At 38.3% G+C, this 15,283-nt stretch overlaps 1 protein-coding gene across 1 annotated transcript in view; it reads left to right on the top strand.

Annotated features, from left to right (window-relative positions):
* The window catches only part of KCTD8 (potassium channel tetramerization domain containing 8), a 225,568-nt gene extending 213,408 nt beyond the window's left edge, over positions 1-12,160 (top strand). The window contains exon 2 of the mRNA XM_041723848.1: positions 10,804-12,160. Coding sequence (XP_041579782.1) covers positions 10,804-11,264 — 461 coding nt within the window. The 3' untranslated portion in view covers positions 11,265-12,160. The remainder of the gene's footprint in view (positions 1-10,803) is intronic.
* The last annotated feature ends 3,123 nt before the right edge of the window (positions 12,161-15,283 follow it).

The raw sequence follows: 15,283 nt of genomic DNA, 5'->3' as shown, positions 1-15,283 counted from the left end.
AGATGAAAAGATCTCTAGAATTTCAGTAGATTCAGGAAGAGCTGAGAAGGTGATTACAATAGGTTCAATATGAGTTATTGAGAATCATAAGCTGGGGAGAAGACTGAAATGAGGGGTGACGGAGACGTCATCAAAGTATGCACAATGGGATTAGGTGGCTGTCACCTGAGCAGGGAATCAATCGGGGACAGGAATAGAAATAATGAAGACTAAGACTGCAAACCCAGCTGATTATGAAGATTGTGGTGCTTTTATGAAAAAGAAAAATTGTTAAACATCGCAGGAGGAGCTGATTTACAGGGGAAAAAATAATGAGCTCCTTTTTTTTTTTTTTTTTTTGGCATATGGTATTTGAAGTTAGGAAATGTCCAGAAGGCAGTAAATTCAAGGTGCTAGAACTTCACAGAACTACCAGTTGCTAGACTTGCGTGTGCAATCAATTATGGATGAGAGACAGTCCTATGATTACATATATATGTGTGTGTACAGACACACGCACGTACACACATATGTGTGTGTATATATACGCTGTGAATATGTGTGTGTGTAGTATGTGCATGAGGGCAGGGGGGTGTAAGTATGCATGTGTCTAGAAAGAGACAGAAAATAATCTTTTGTGGGAATGTACTGTGTAGAGTGAGTGTATTGGGATGTGACATTAGGAGACTATAGACCTCATTCTTGCAAATAATCGTTGATTTTTATAATTAGAGGAAACAGACTAGAAATGATAACTGTTTTCTAAAATCTTATGGGCTATTAGCTGGAAGAGAAATAGGATGACAATCTGGTAGAGACTGCGAAAGATGGGATTTTAATAGAGGAACTTGGATCCTGTAATTCAGATCCAGTTGTTAAGGATGATATTTTCACTCATATAAGGACCACGACTTAACATATACCGAGGGCCAGATGTGCAACTAAATCAACTTGTATTAGTTTCCAGTGGCTGCTGTAACAAATTACCACGTTAATAATGGAGGTTTTTTTGGTGGGGGGGGGGTGTTGAGGGAGTTTCATTTATTTTTTAAACAGAGAAATGATGAATGTGCCCCAGAAACCTAGCTCCCATGAGTGAAATGTGGAGTTCGGTTTTAAATGTAGACCTGCTACAGGGTGTCTGTGACTATTTTGCATGTGATCAAGCTTCTGAAGGGACAAGGACCACGTGATACCTTTTCTACTGTAAATATTTAGGTGCAGCAATCCAGTACCATCACGGACGTGACCTAGAGTTCTTCCACAGAGCAAAGAAAATAGGTCTTCCTCGTTATTTATGGTTCGCAAATACCTTTTACTTCTCTTTAAAAGAATAACTCGAAAGGAATAATATAGGGACCTTCCCAAAGGAATATTTAGAGTAACTAGAGAGACTGTAAGCCCCTTCTTATACTCACTGGCAAGCTTCATCTTCTCCTTTGTTTTTTGCTTGTTCTTGTTACAGCTTGTAAGCTTAATTATACTCGGCTTTATCTCTTTTTTTAGTTAAAAGAAAACAAAACAAAAAGAAATTCTGTGGGAATAAAATAATTCCCGATGGGCTTAGACATTCTTCTGTAGGTCATACTAATTTCATTTAATTCAGTTCAACAAAGAGTTGCTGAATCGGTATGAGCCCATCATGGGGGTGGTGCTTCAGGAAATAACAAAGATACAAAAGAAAAACAATCTCTGTACCCTAGTGACTGACTAGTAGGTCGACATGTGCTTGTGCGTACAGAACAAAGGGATGAAAGTTATATAGAAATGACTATTTAAGATAACATAGGCTCCATACTTTGAAATGGATTCAAACAAACTGCGATGGGTCATTAAGAGAGCAGGGAGGTTCTATGGAAGGCTTTATGCTGAAAACACCCTTTGACATAGGCTTTGGAGGGTACGGAGCGAGGAAGGAATACAGTCCATGGAGAGGGAAATAGGCAGAGATTAAGTAAGGCATTTACCGGAAACAGCAAGTATACTTGGGCTGTTATATGGGAACCACTACAGAATGGCCTGACATCATCATTGGGGTCACGCTGAGGACAACCCTTAATGCCAAAATGTGATATTCACATTCCATTTCATTCTTCCTGTTTGGAAGGTTTTTGTACAAGTGAGATACTCGATGGATTTAGACTGCAGGAATATTTATTTAGCAACATTGCAAAAATAGTTTGAAGTGGGACCAAAGTGCAGTCAGAGAACTGGTTAAGAGTCACAGTAAGAGGTAATGAGAAACCTGTTATAAGTGGTGGAAATGGGAACAGAAAGGAAGGGATTGATTTAAGAGCCCCAGTAAGGTAGCATTAATAAGACCTGGAAGTAATTGGAAATAAAAAATGATTCCGTTGGGTAGCCAAAGGTGACCTTGCAGAAATAACTACTAGGAAGACACAGATGTATAAAATGGAAAGAAGGCCATAGGATTACTTTTGAACTTTTCAACTAAACATATATTTTCTCTGACGGTTTTTCCTAATGCTGCATTACCTTTGCTTATTCACTTTATTAGTACATTTGGTTCAGTGACAACACAAATCAGCTCCTGAGCTGAGTGACACAAGGAAACCTAAGACACAGTCCCTGACTTCATGAAAACCATAACCATTCTGAGGAAGATAGGATACCAGATGGTGACTCTGGGACACTTATTTGTATGGGGATGATGAGAGCTTTCTTACCCCTCTGTGGTCATCTTGGTGAATATTTAGTGACATAGGAGGTCGTGAATGTTCATTCGGGAATGATTGATAGAGTAAGTAATAGATACTACAGAAATTCAGAGGAATTCAATGATTCAAAGATCATTTTGAATGATCTTTGATAGATCATTGATAGAGTAAGTAATAGATACTACAGAAATTCAGAGGAATTCAATGTCAAAGATCATTTTATTAATTTGGTCAAGCAGTTACTCTGATTAAGCCTTCATGGTAGGGCTACAAAGGTAGTCTCCACCTTCAATGCATTTACAATTTAGGCCTGGGAGACAGACACACTGTAAATAAATAAGTGCAATCAGAAGTTAACAGATACAAGATGGATCCAAAAAATGGACTAGTGACCACAGCATGTATATCTTTCCAAATTACAGTTCTTTCATTTTCTTTTTTATTCTCCTTCATTCATAGAAACAAGTAAGTAATGATGGTAGAGACTATAGGAAACATAAACAAGTGAATTCGATTTTTCTCATATAAAAATTCATCTTTATTCAAAGAGCTTTTTACTCTAAAATGAACTCATCTCCTCTATGATGACTTAAGTTTCAATTTTGGGTGAGAATTTAACTAATGATTTAAAAATTATGCCCTTTCCTTATTATGCCATCAGAGTTCGCTCCAACCACAATTTACTCCTGCTCCTTCCTTCTTATCCAATTCGAACTTTACTTACAGGTGTGTTACTGTCACCCTAAGCCTGACCTCCTTGTGTGTGTGCATGTGTGTCCTCTTGTAACTAACACTATGCCTGGTACATAGTAGGTGCTCAACAAATGTTTAGCAAATCAAATAGAGTTTTTTTTTCCCTTTTGACTCAGCAGCTTAATACCTGGAGACATGTGGTGCTAATATTTAAGATGGATTGGTTCATTCTGTTCAAGTAGCACATAACCATTCACACACCATTGAATTTAGTGCTATTAAAGGGTAATTTCCCTTCTGGGAATTGTGCCTGTTGCAGATATATTTTACATATTCAGTCTCTTTTATCATCACTAGGCAGGTAAAGAGATTAAAATAAAAGGTTTTTTTTTTTTCAAGTGTACAGCTGTACACGTAGACTGCATTTGGAAATGCCTGTGTATCCCAAGAAAAAATATGGAATTACTCTTATTCAACATCCTTACACCCAGACCGACCCAGAACTCACCTTTCTTCTTTAAAGATGAAAATACTAACATTTGATGTCTGTACTGCAATAGCCACTCAAATGAAATAGTAAAGCTCTAATTTCCTCCTTTTTGTATCAGTGTAATACAACTCAATGGAATTAATTGAAAGCCCTGTTTTGACCGATTTTACAATTTTGGCCCATCATGATACTTTCAATTTGTTTTATTTTGTTTAATGTTATGTTTTTACTATTGCCTTTAGTTCACACATTTTAATAGCTTAGAAGAGAGCTTTTGTGTTTTATTTCCTCAAATAAGTTCCTTCTAGGGCATGAAAATTTAACACTTCATAGCCTCTCAAATCTATTGTAGAGAACTTCATGGCAAATTGCTTCAACATACATTCTCTCCCTTCTCATTACACCCCTGTGACTACGTATTACTATTCTTATTTGATTTTTACTAAAAAACTAAGGCCTAAAGAAGCCAAGAGACACCTGGAACTCACATGTCCCGTAGGTACCTTGAGTAGAGCAAGAGTGGAAGTATTTGGGTTCTTCCGAGCGTTCTCTCAATCTTCACATAAAGAAGTGTTCTATATGTGTTAGCTCATTTAATCCTTACCGGGATTCTGTAGAAAGAGAGGCACAAAGAAACTCTCCCAAGGAAAAGACCCCTAGTAAGTTGTTGAGTGAGAGGATGCAAGCCCGGCCAGGCTGCACTGTGTCGCCTTAAATGTCACTCTCATTGCTTGTGCTTCCATGACAGGAACAGGTTTAATGAAACAAACTTAAATTGATAATGCCTTCTAACCTACACTTCCTATCAGGAAGCTTCGAGAAAGTTATCCTTGAGCCCTATAATTCTTTGAAGTACTTTGGTGGAAATTGAATTTGTTTCCACACTCTAAGAAGTAATTTTTAATAATGGTCCCTCTTTAACGTTTTATATTTAATATCTGATTAGAATTTTACTGCCTGGAAAATCTCTTCCTAGTCATTGCATAAGTTAGTGTTACTGAACTTAGTAACATAAATGTTGGCCAACCCCACCAAAAAAAGACCAAATTTTAGAGAGGTCACATGATGAGCACAAAGTGCTTTGTTAAAGTGGCTTAGCCAAGCTCAAACCCAGATCTTCCAAGGCCATTCCCACATTGAATAAAGATGTGAGCATAATAAATGAGCATAGTGTGTGTGTGTGCATGTTGTATACTGACTGTTCCTTAAAAAAGTAATAACCTAGGGAAAGGCATGACCTAATTAGCTGGTGTTCAAGTCTCCTAGGCGAAGCTGTCATTCCCCTGAAATATGATCAACTCCTAGATGAAAGTCCTTGTCTATCTAATGACAAATAGCCAAATTAAAAGATTTAATTCTCGGGATCCCTGGGTGGCGCAGCGGTTTGGCGCCTGCCTTTGGCCCAGGGCGCGATCCTGGAGACCCGGGATCGAATCCCACATCAGGCTCCCTATATGGAGCCTGCTTCTCCCTCTGCCTATGTCTCTGCCTCTCTCTCTCTGTGTGTGTGACTATCATGAAAAAATAAATAAAATTTATAAAAAAAAAAAAGAAAAGAAAAGATTTAATTCTCCAAATACTTTTTTGAAAGTTTCTAGGTCTACATATGTATTGAATATTTTAAAATAATTAATTCCTTTTAAAAGTTAACTCTTGAATAAGTAACAGATTTGCTTATTCATTGATTTCATTGCTTATTCTAATAATTACTGGTGAGCTTATTTACGTGATGGAAGAAAGCCCAGCTGGTAAGACCACCAAATCACATTTTGTTTTCTTTTCTTAAACTCAATCTGATTCATGCTCTAACTCACAGGACAAAATGCTTCTAGGAAGATCATGTAGGTGTATATATTTTATTCTATTACTAGCTGAAGAGACACACAGAAGTTTCTGACACACATGCTGTGCCCGTATTTGCAAGACTTAGCGCTATTTAAATTATTTTTCATCTTGCGGTCAGGGCATTTCATGTGGCTTTGGATCATTGAATGGAATAATGTAAAATTAAAGTTTTAAATTATCCCTGGAAGCCTACAATTAGAAGACATCCTCAAGAAAACTAAGCAACTAGAGTAAATCATTATTTCCTCTGAAGTTATTTATTTTTCTTAAATTTCACATCGTAAAAAACCCATAAATCATTTTATTATTGTATCTTAGCCCCAATTTGAATCCACTAACTTATCAGTAATTAAAGTATGCCTAATCAAATGGGAATAATAATACATAATATGTTATGCATTATTAAAAATTCTTAACATCAATCAAAAGGAGACTATTTGTTACTCCCAGTGATTTATACAGAGAATTATCATAGTATTCTGTGCATTCGAAAGTGTGGACAAAAAATTAAGTCAAGCAATTTCCTTGAAGTCATAATATAAACATCTGAGCCTGCTTGGTGTGCTGATGAGAGCCCACCTTGCCTAACAATAGCTTATGAAATAGCAGGAGTGAAAAAGGGGTATATTTGTTGTTTCTGGTTAATATCTATACCTATTCTAAGTTCTTAAAAATGTTCCTAAGATGGTAATAAATTCAGGTTCCCACTTCTTTTTTTTTTTTTTTCAGAGTTTAAAGTCTATACTGGGAGATACTGTAAAGTGTCCATACATTTTAAATAGTGTATAAAATATCATAAAAATAGCCTGTGGGCTTCACCAGAGCCCCTACTATGAGCCTCCTCTAGATACTAACACAGTGTCTGGCACTTGGTGACCTCAGCACAACTCCATTGGCCAAACCAATCAATGCCTTCTTCCAAGAAGTCTTCCTGGATGTTCTGTGTTATTGCACAGGAGCAATTCATTCCCAACACACGGATGTTACATTCTCCTGTAATGGGCAGTTTCTGCTACGTGTGTGTGTTGTATTGGGAGGATAGGAGGAAGCTTATTTCCATGAATAAATTGTGATGTCATTAGGCATAATGGTTGCAACACATGGACTTTAGATAACTCTACCTTCCCTAGCACATATACTTGATAAGCATCTTTCTCCCAGTGAATAAAAACAGAATGAGGCATCTGCTTTCATAGTACCTAGTACATACCCCTTTTTGTGCTGTTTTCCACTCTGATGTTACTTTTTTGCCTTGGTGTCTCTATCAAATGCTCTATTCCCCTGCCTGTTAACTGAAAGAGATTTCTCATCACTCCATTATCCTTAGATATAAATTGGTTTCCCCAGGTATTTGCAGTTAATCATTTAGTCATTATAGGGAATGAAAACTATAGATTCTTCTGGAGGGATTTCTGGTTAAAGTAATGTAGGAGATTGACAGAAAAGGAAAAAAGCATTCATTTATATCCTATTTTGGAGTAGCCTCGTAGACATCATGCTAGCTTGAGGTCACACCCACAAAAAAGATTAGATAAATAGATGCTGCACCTCCTCCACCACCCTGAGCTCCACATAAACACACATACATGCAAACCCTTCAGCAAACTTAAAATCTCCCGGAGTTGGCCCTGAACATCTGCACATCAGAAAAAAAAAAATCACAATGATACACTCGGTTGTTGATATTTACTATACTAGACCCTTTTGTACAGTATTTCATTTCATCTCAATCCCATGAGGTGAAGTACTATTACCCCATTTTACAGATGAGAAAGTTGAGGCTTAGAGGAGCCATCCATATTGCTCAAGGCCACTAGACTATTTGCCAGAGAGCTAGAACTTGATTCCAGACCACTAGGACTTTAAACCCATTTCCTTTTCAATATTGTTGCCCCTAAAATCTGATGCTATTCAAACACTGATCCTACAAGTAACACTGGAGAGGATAAGTAGCACCAGGGTGGGTCCATTAGTCAGGATCTCAGAAGACAGAGAAGGCACATCCAACTGAGTAGGTCGAGAAAATATAAACATCAACGGTTTACAACTGAGTGGCAGTACCCTCGTGCCAGTTACAGTAGACATGGTTAAGGCCTGGAGGCCTGAGGGTGTGGGCCTCTGGAGTATGGAAAGAGAAGTAGCAGAGGGAGGGGGTGGGAGGGGGGACGGAGGTGCCAGGCAAGGCTATACCTCTTGGTCCAGGAGTGCGGCCAGATACAGAGATCCTGGGGGTGGGCTGGGCTGAGGGCATGGTCTTGCCGGTCTTCATCATTGGCTGAATCCAACTGGAAGCCAGAAGACAAGGGAGCTTGAGGACTTACTTTGTGCCCATCAGCTGAGGACAGAGGAATGTTCAGAATGGATTTGGGTTAGGCAGCAAGGAGTGTTAGCAGTACATCTTCTCTGCTCCCCACCCCATTCTCTTTTACCATAAATAAAAATGGGAACGACTTAAAAAAAAATAGCTGTTTGGTTTTGCGTTCTTTAATCCACAGTTGTGATGGTTTGGAAATGGATTGGTGTGCATATCAGCATATCTTGTAGTTGTATTGTATTGTGGACGAAGGAAGTAGGAAATATTAATTAAGACCTTCCCTCAAACAGAAACATATTCTTTGAGGTTCTGTTTTTTTTTTAATTTGTTTGTTTTTGGTTATGTTAATTCAGATAGAGTTTACATAACAAAAGACACTCATTTTAATTATACGATTCTATCAGTTTTCACAAACGTGCACCATACGATCACTAACACTACAGTCAAGATATAGAATATTTCCATCATTCCAAAAAGTTTCAGAGCATTTTCCAATCTTCAGTTCCACCCAACTCAAAGTCATCCACTCAAATGTTTGGGATCCTGTTTTGTTTCTTCTGACTTTAAATAGGAAAATCGGTAATGTTGCCCAAATGTGTGTTGCACACAGTAGATGCTTTTATGAAAAGTTTTTTCACATGTTGGATTTTTTTTCATAAGCAAGATCAGGCCAAGATGTGGAAAATATACAGTGAGACTCATAGCTATAAAATAGATATACATTTTTAAAAGAGTTTAGTGTTATAAAAGGAATGAAGCAAAATACTATTTTAAGACATGAAAACTATAGTCCAAAATATTAAAGTTCTTTCCAAGCTGTATAATACATAGTGAAAAATTTTTAGTGATGCTACATGTATTCAGAAAACTGTGATTTCAGGAGAAGCTAACCTGCTGGTAAATATTTTCTACTTTCTTCCCCACTGATACTTCTTAAAATACGACAAATTTTAAAAAAGTCTTAAATAACCCATAATTGAAGTGTGTAATATAAAAGAAGTCTAAGCACCTTGTTTTCCCTCTTAAAGTGTTCGTAGTTTTACTTTCCTAAGGAATGATCTAGAATATCCTTTAAAATGTAAGAGGAAGGCACATTGCCCCCTGAAGGCCTTTATGTTGAGATGTGGATGTTATCACAGATGCCCTAAGAGTTCAACAATATTAGGAATGCAGAGATTGGATGCATGAGGATAACCTAGCAGTTTTGTGTAACACCCAATAATGCTGTACACATTTGAAGGACCTTTCTCAAGGAACTACTAAGCATGTTTTGTTGCTTAAAGTGTTTTTATGAATTGCTTGGTCATAATTAAATTCTGAGCCTGATAGTTGATATGGTTTTAAGAAGCAGTTGTACCAACTGAAGTTATTTTGGAGATTATAATAAATAAATACACTCAATCTGAGGTCCATATCACCAAAACAAAGTTTTGTTTTGTTTTGTTTTTTTTCATAAAGGTTGGTCTGTTTCCCCACATTTCTGAGTAGCATAAAGTACGGTTATTTTTTCATTGGTTATTATTTCATTTCACATATATTGGTTATTATTGTGGTTATTATATTGGTTATTATTTCATTTGGTTATATTGGTTATTATTTCATTTCACATATATTAGACTGAGGAGAAGTTCATAATCTTGGCTGCAGATTAAGATCCATTAAATGGCCCTGTGGCCTGATGGCATCTCATTAAAGCAGGATGTCTGGGTTTAAGTCCAGGGCATCGATAATCCAAGCTTTCCAGATAATTCGATATGTGACCAAAGTTGAGACCCTATGGATTAGGCCAATTGTCCTCAATTCTGGCCACACAGTAGAATCTTCTGGGAAATTGCTTAAAAATGCAGATGCCTTTCCCCACTCCCCATTCTAATTTATACAACATGTTTATAAAAGTGGACGAGAAGAAAAAAAAATAAGATTCGAGTAACATATTCTCAGTGGTTGGGCTTTAGTTAATCAAGGCTTTATCATAGTTCGGGGCATCTGTTAGTGTTCAATGAAGGTTAAATGGAGGTCCTAATCCCATAGCAGAGTCAAGAAGAATAAAATATGTTCCCTCTTGGAAGTAAACTGTGTATTTGAAATAATTATCTTGGCAAACTGTCACGAGGTAAGCCTTGTATTTTAAGAAAATACTGTCTTTCAATATTCATAATATTAGGCCCATATATATCTTACATCACATTCATAATTCTCTTTAAGGAAATAGACAGGAAACAAGATTCAGACACTGAGGATAAGATTTGAACCAGGCTCCCACTTGGAAACATAGATGCTGCTGCACCTCTGGGCCTGAAGAACACTACTACCTTGTAGAATAGAACAATAGTACTTTCTGATTTTATAATGCAAACTATCTACACAAAGGACTTGTAGCCCAATAAGTAGAACAAAAATGAACAAAGTGCCTAATGAAACAGTATGGGACTAACAAAATATTTACCTATTATGTCTTTTTAGATTTCAGGAACTAGTAACTAAAATAACCAAAACTCTTCTTTTCAGCATGAAGTTATCGATGATCTATTAGGGAACAAATGCTCATTAAGAAAACCTCCTAAACTTGATCGTACCCATAATTAATCGGCATGCTGCGTGTTTCAACGTGCGTTAATCGAGTTGGGTGTTGTATTTCATCCCCAAATATAAGTAAACTATTGCAACATTCAGCACTTTTTTTTTTTTTGAAGATGAATGTTTTGGTTTAAAATTTAAGAACGATAAAGCTTATTTAGTTTGACCTTCCTACTTCTTATTATTGTTCTACTCAGTTTTCTTTTTCTCTTTTCTTTTCTTTTTAGGACCACCTCAGAAGATACTGTCCCCCAAACAAGAACATGAAGATAGGAAACACGACAAAGTGAGAGATAAAGGAAGTGAAAGTGGGACTTCCTGTAATGAGCTCTCCACTTCCAGCTGTGACAGCCACTCAGAGGCGAGCACTCCGCAGGACAACCCACCCAGTGCCCAGCAAGCCACAGCTCACCAACCCAACACCTTGACATTGGATCGCCCTTCCAAAAAAGCACCTGTGCAGTGGATGCCTCCGCCAGACAAACGCAGAAACAGTGAACTCTTTCAGACGCTCATCAGCAAGTCCCGGGAAACAAATCTATCCAAAAAGAAAGTCTGTGAGAAGCTTAGTGTGGAAGAAGAAATGAAAAAGTGTATTCAGGATTTTAAAAAAATCCACATTCCAGATTATTTCCCAGAGCGCAAACGCCAGTGGCAATCGGAACTGCTGCAGAAGTATGGGTTATAGTAATTGTCGCGTTCCTGCGGTATGTCGATGACATTCGATGTTTACTGCGGTGTCACCACCTGACTATATCTTAACGGTGGTCAGTGTGATCCTTGCTGCTCTTTCTTTTTGTGAACAGTGAATGTGGGACAGTATTTTCTTTCTTTCTCTCCTTTTTTTTTTCCTTTGGTTGATGTTGTTGTTGTTTTAGAAATATGATTTTGAAGGAGAAAAATGTGTTTAATCAAAATGGCATATCTGACTCAAACCATTTTTGCAAGAATGAAAGTAAAATGTGCATGATCAAGAAGCTTCGAATCTTGATTTTTGAACTGTGTTCAACTGGATATGTTTGTCATTTCGTGACTCACCAAAAACAAACCATCCTATCACTCCGACTAAAATGACAATATGGGTGAAGCAACATCAAGTAAAATGTTAGATGATGGTTTTGGGACCCCAGTCCAAAACTGTTTAAATGTTAATGCAATAAAACAAGTATTATTTTTGCATGAACACAATGTAACAAATAAATCACAAGACGTAGGGAAGATCTGTTTCTTGCTTGGGAAGAAAATATTACAAAAAATAAAAAAAAATGTTTCAGGCAAAGCCTATAAATGTAAACTGTCTAGGAGGTTGATCTTATTTGTTCTGGATCTGTGATATTTTTGTGTACATGTACGGTGTTCTGTGTGTTAAGATGGTGTAAATATGCCTTATGCTGTTGTGTTATGGCGCTGACATTCATATTAATGCTAGTCATGATTATTTCATGTGAAATGAGTCCTCACATCAGGCTGTGAAAATTGGTATAATGATCCTCTGAAAGATCCTATTATCATGTTAATCAAAATAATCGAGGGAAGTGGTAAAGAGCTTTATGTATTTATTAAAAAAAGGAAAATATATTAGAATTCCTTGATTTCTGTTGACTCTTCTTTGAAAATGCTCAAGTGTCACGTTGTCTTCAAAGTCCCTTTAAAATCCCAAAAGCTGGAGGATGACATGTTCAGCCGTGATGTTGAGTTGTTAGACTTTTCACATAATTCGAAATGGACATGGAGTCCGATCCAGATAGCCCTGGGATTGATCAATAAACCCATAACCCGCAAGAGAAAAAGACTTCATCTGAGGATGCGCTGAAGTTTAATTTCAGCTGACAACCAGATTGAAAGCTTCTCCAAGAACAATTGGGGAGTTACCTCTTACAAATTAAGAGCCAAAAAAAAAAAAAAATGTCAAAAACAAGCTGAAAGGTTAGCCTGAGTGGCAAGAGATTTCTTCCTGGTTCCATATAGGAAAATGAGCTTTCTTACTGTAGGTCACGTAGTTTTTGCCTCACCATCTCTACGGAAAGAAATACATTAATATCACAAAATTTCACTCAAGAAGAGCCTGAGAGAGAAGGTAAAAATATCTTAAGAATGATAGAGCTTCTGAATCGGGCTCCCTGCATGGAGCCTGCTTCTCCCTCTGCCTGTGTCTCTGCCTCTCTCTCTCTCTCTCTCTGTGTCTCTCATGAATAAATAAATAAAATCTTAGAAAAAAAATGATAGAGCTCAATCTCTGTGGTGAGTTGAAACAGAAGCTGAGTAGCACTTGTATCATTTCTCTAGGATGGTATAGGGAGATAAGCACTATTAACTCCAAAATGTTTTCATCTACATACATCTTTAATGTATTCTTAGATTTCTCACTCTCCTATTATACAAAATGCCACCTACCATGGACTATTAAAGAAAACCCAGATATGTGATTGACCTTGAATTACCTACCAGACTTCAGGGAAGGAGCTACTCTCAAATTCTGCACTTCCTTTTGGGAAGGCTTGGAGTCTTGCCAGGGCCTGATAGTAGCTGCAGACTGCTGGTTAAATAAATAAAGCTTGGGGGTTAGGTTGCCACAGTTCAAATCCCAGCTCTCCTATTTATGACCTGTGTGATCTTAGGGATAATGGGCATAATATTTATAAGAGAAGACTTAAATGAGGTAATGAAGAAGAGCATCCCTACCACACCTGGGGACAGAGGGAAAGGGGGGAAGCAGTGGTCTTACTAGAATCCAGGAATCAAAGCCAACAGATGGGGAATTTGGAATAGGGAGGAACAAGCTGTCCAGTACAAACTGTAGCCACTAAAGAGTCACAACCACTTCCACATATGCCTCCGAAACAATAAGAAAGGGGAGAGTATTATCTTAGTTTCCCCCAATCCCACCAGTGCTCTCCATTGTTCCAGTGTAAGTGGAAACCAGTTGGCAGTGGAGCCTGGGGAATTAGTTCATCAAGAAGATTTTGTGTGCCCTTGCAACACAAAGCCCAACAGCACTATACAAAGGCAGGGAGTAGATCTGAAAAACACTGCACACCCTGGTCTGTTTTTTCCCAACACAGAACGTCAAATAGAATTGCAATGACATGATTTAGTGACTGTCGACCATTCCCAGTCTTCCTATCTCTGCAGCATAAAGGGAGTGATGTCGGTAAGAATGGCGATCCTTTCAGGCCTTAGGAAATCAGAACCCATTTCCATAACAGTCTATCACGTGCTCACCATACACCAAGTATTTGGCCCAAAGATGAAGAACACATTCAAGAAATATGAATTACCAACTATTGCCCTTGGGAAGAAATGTGTGGTCTGAGTCTCCCAAACCATTACATTTTCACCAGAGGCTAGAATCTGACTAGCCCCATTTGGGGTTACAGGGGTGTCCAAGAAGGCAGGGAGAATGGGGACTCTTCCCTAAAGAAAAGGAGATTCCAGATTTAAAGATGCGTTGTGCTAAAACAGGTGTGTAAATCTCCTTTGCCAAAGGATCAGGAGAGAAAATCTGGAGAATCACCAAAAGCCCAAAGCACTAGAAGCTGACGCTGAAGTTGAGTACCCACAGAGAACGAATGGGTTTTGTTGCTCACATACATACTCTTTGACTATTTATGGAGTTCACACCATATGCCTTTTGTCTGATACACTAGACAACTTGTGACCCGATGTCTTACAAAATGCCATTGTTGTCATTTTGAAAGGAGATACACTGAGTCCCTAAGATGAGAAAAGGAAGTAAAAGTCGCAAGATTTTCAATTTTGGAAAAATGGACTAGACATACTTTTTCCTTATTCCTCCCACTAAATATAACTAAAAACTCTAGACATTATATGTATAAAAAAAAAAAGCCTTAAGGGGCTCTGAAAGGCCGAGAGAAGGAGAGCGAAGTTAGGGATATTGGGACCCAAAAAACAACAGGGCGAGGAGTTCTCTGGGCTTCCTTTTTGTCTCAACTATCTCAGTCTTGGAGCTGAAGAAGCACCTGGTAACCCAGAAAGAGTAACAAGTGCAGACAACACACACACACACACACACACATGTACACACACACGTACACACTCATACACATACATCCTGCTCTCTGTAGCCGCAGAGCCAGGAACGGGACAGCCTAGCAACTTGGCAAAACCCAACTGTTAGATAGTGACTGCTGTGATCTTTCAGTTTGCAGGTAAATGAGACAAGTGCATTGTGTTGTGTAATTTTAGTAATTTTAAGGCTCTCTACTTTTTCAATACAGGTCTATTTGTTTATTTGAGAGAGAGAGAGAGAGAGCGCAGGGGCGGGGCAGAGGGAGAGGGAGAGAGAAGAAAATCTCCAGAAGACTCCCCACTGAGTATGGAGCGCACTTCAGGGCCCGACCCCAGGACCCCAAGACCACGACTTGAGCTGAAACCAGGAGTCAGATGACCGAGCCACCGAGGCACCCCAGCCAGGCTCCCCACTTTTTTAAAGACTTTTAAACAATTTTTCCTGGAGCAGATTAAATTCACAGCAGAACTGAGAGGAAGGTACAGAGTTTGCCCATATGCCACGTGCTCCACGCGGGGTGGCCTCCTCCACTCTCCACATCCCCACCACACAGGTACCTTGGTTACAACTCATGAACCCACAATGATGCATCTGATCATTTTACGATCTACATTGTTTTACCTTTTCCAGAACGTTCTATAGTCAGAATCATATCACACGTAGACTTTTCAGATTAG

Source organism: Vulpes lagopus, chromosome 12 (assembly GCF_018345385.1).
Source record: "Vulpes lagopus strain Blue_001 chromosome 12, ASM1834538v1, whole genome shotgun sequence".
NCBI classification, from domain to species: Eukaryota; Metazoa; Chordata; class Mammalia; order Carnivora; family Canidae; genus Vulpes; species Vulpes lagopus.
This window is presented reverse-complemented; position numbering and strand designations above follow the sequence as displayed.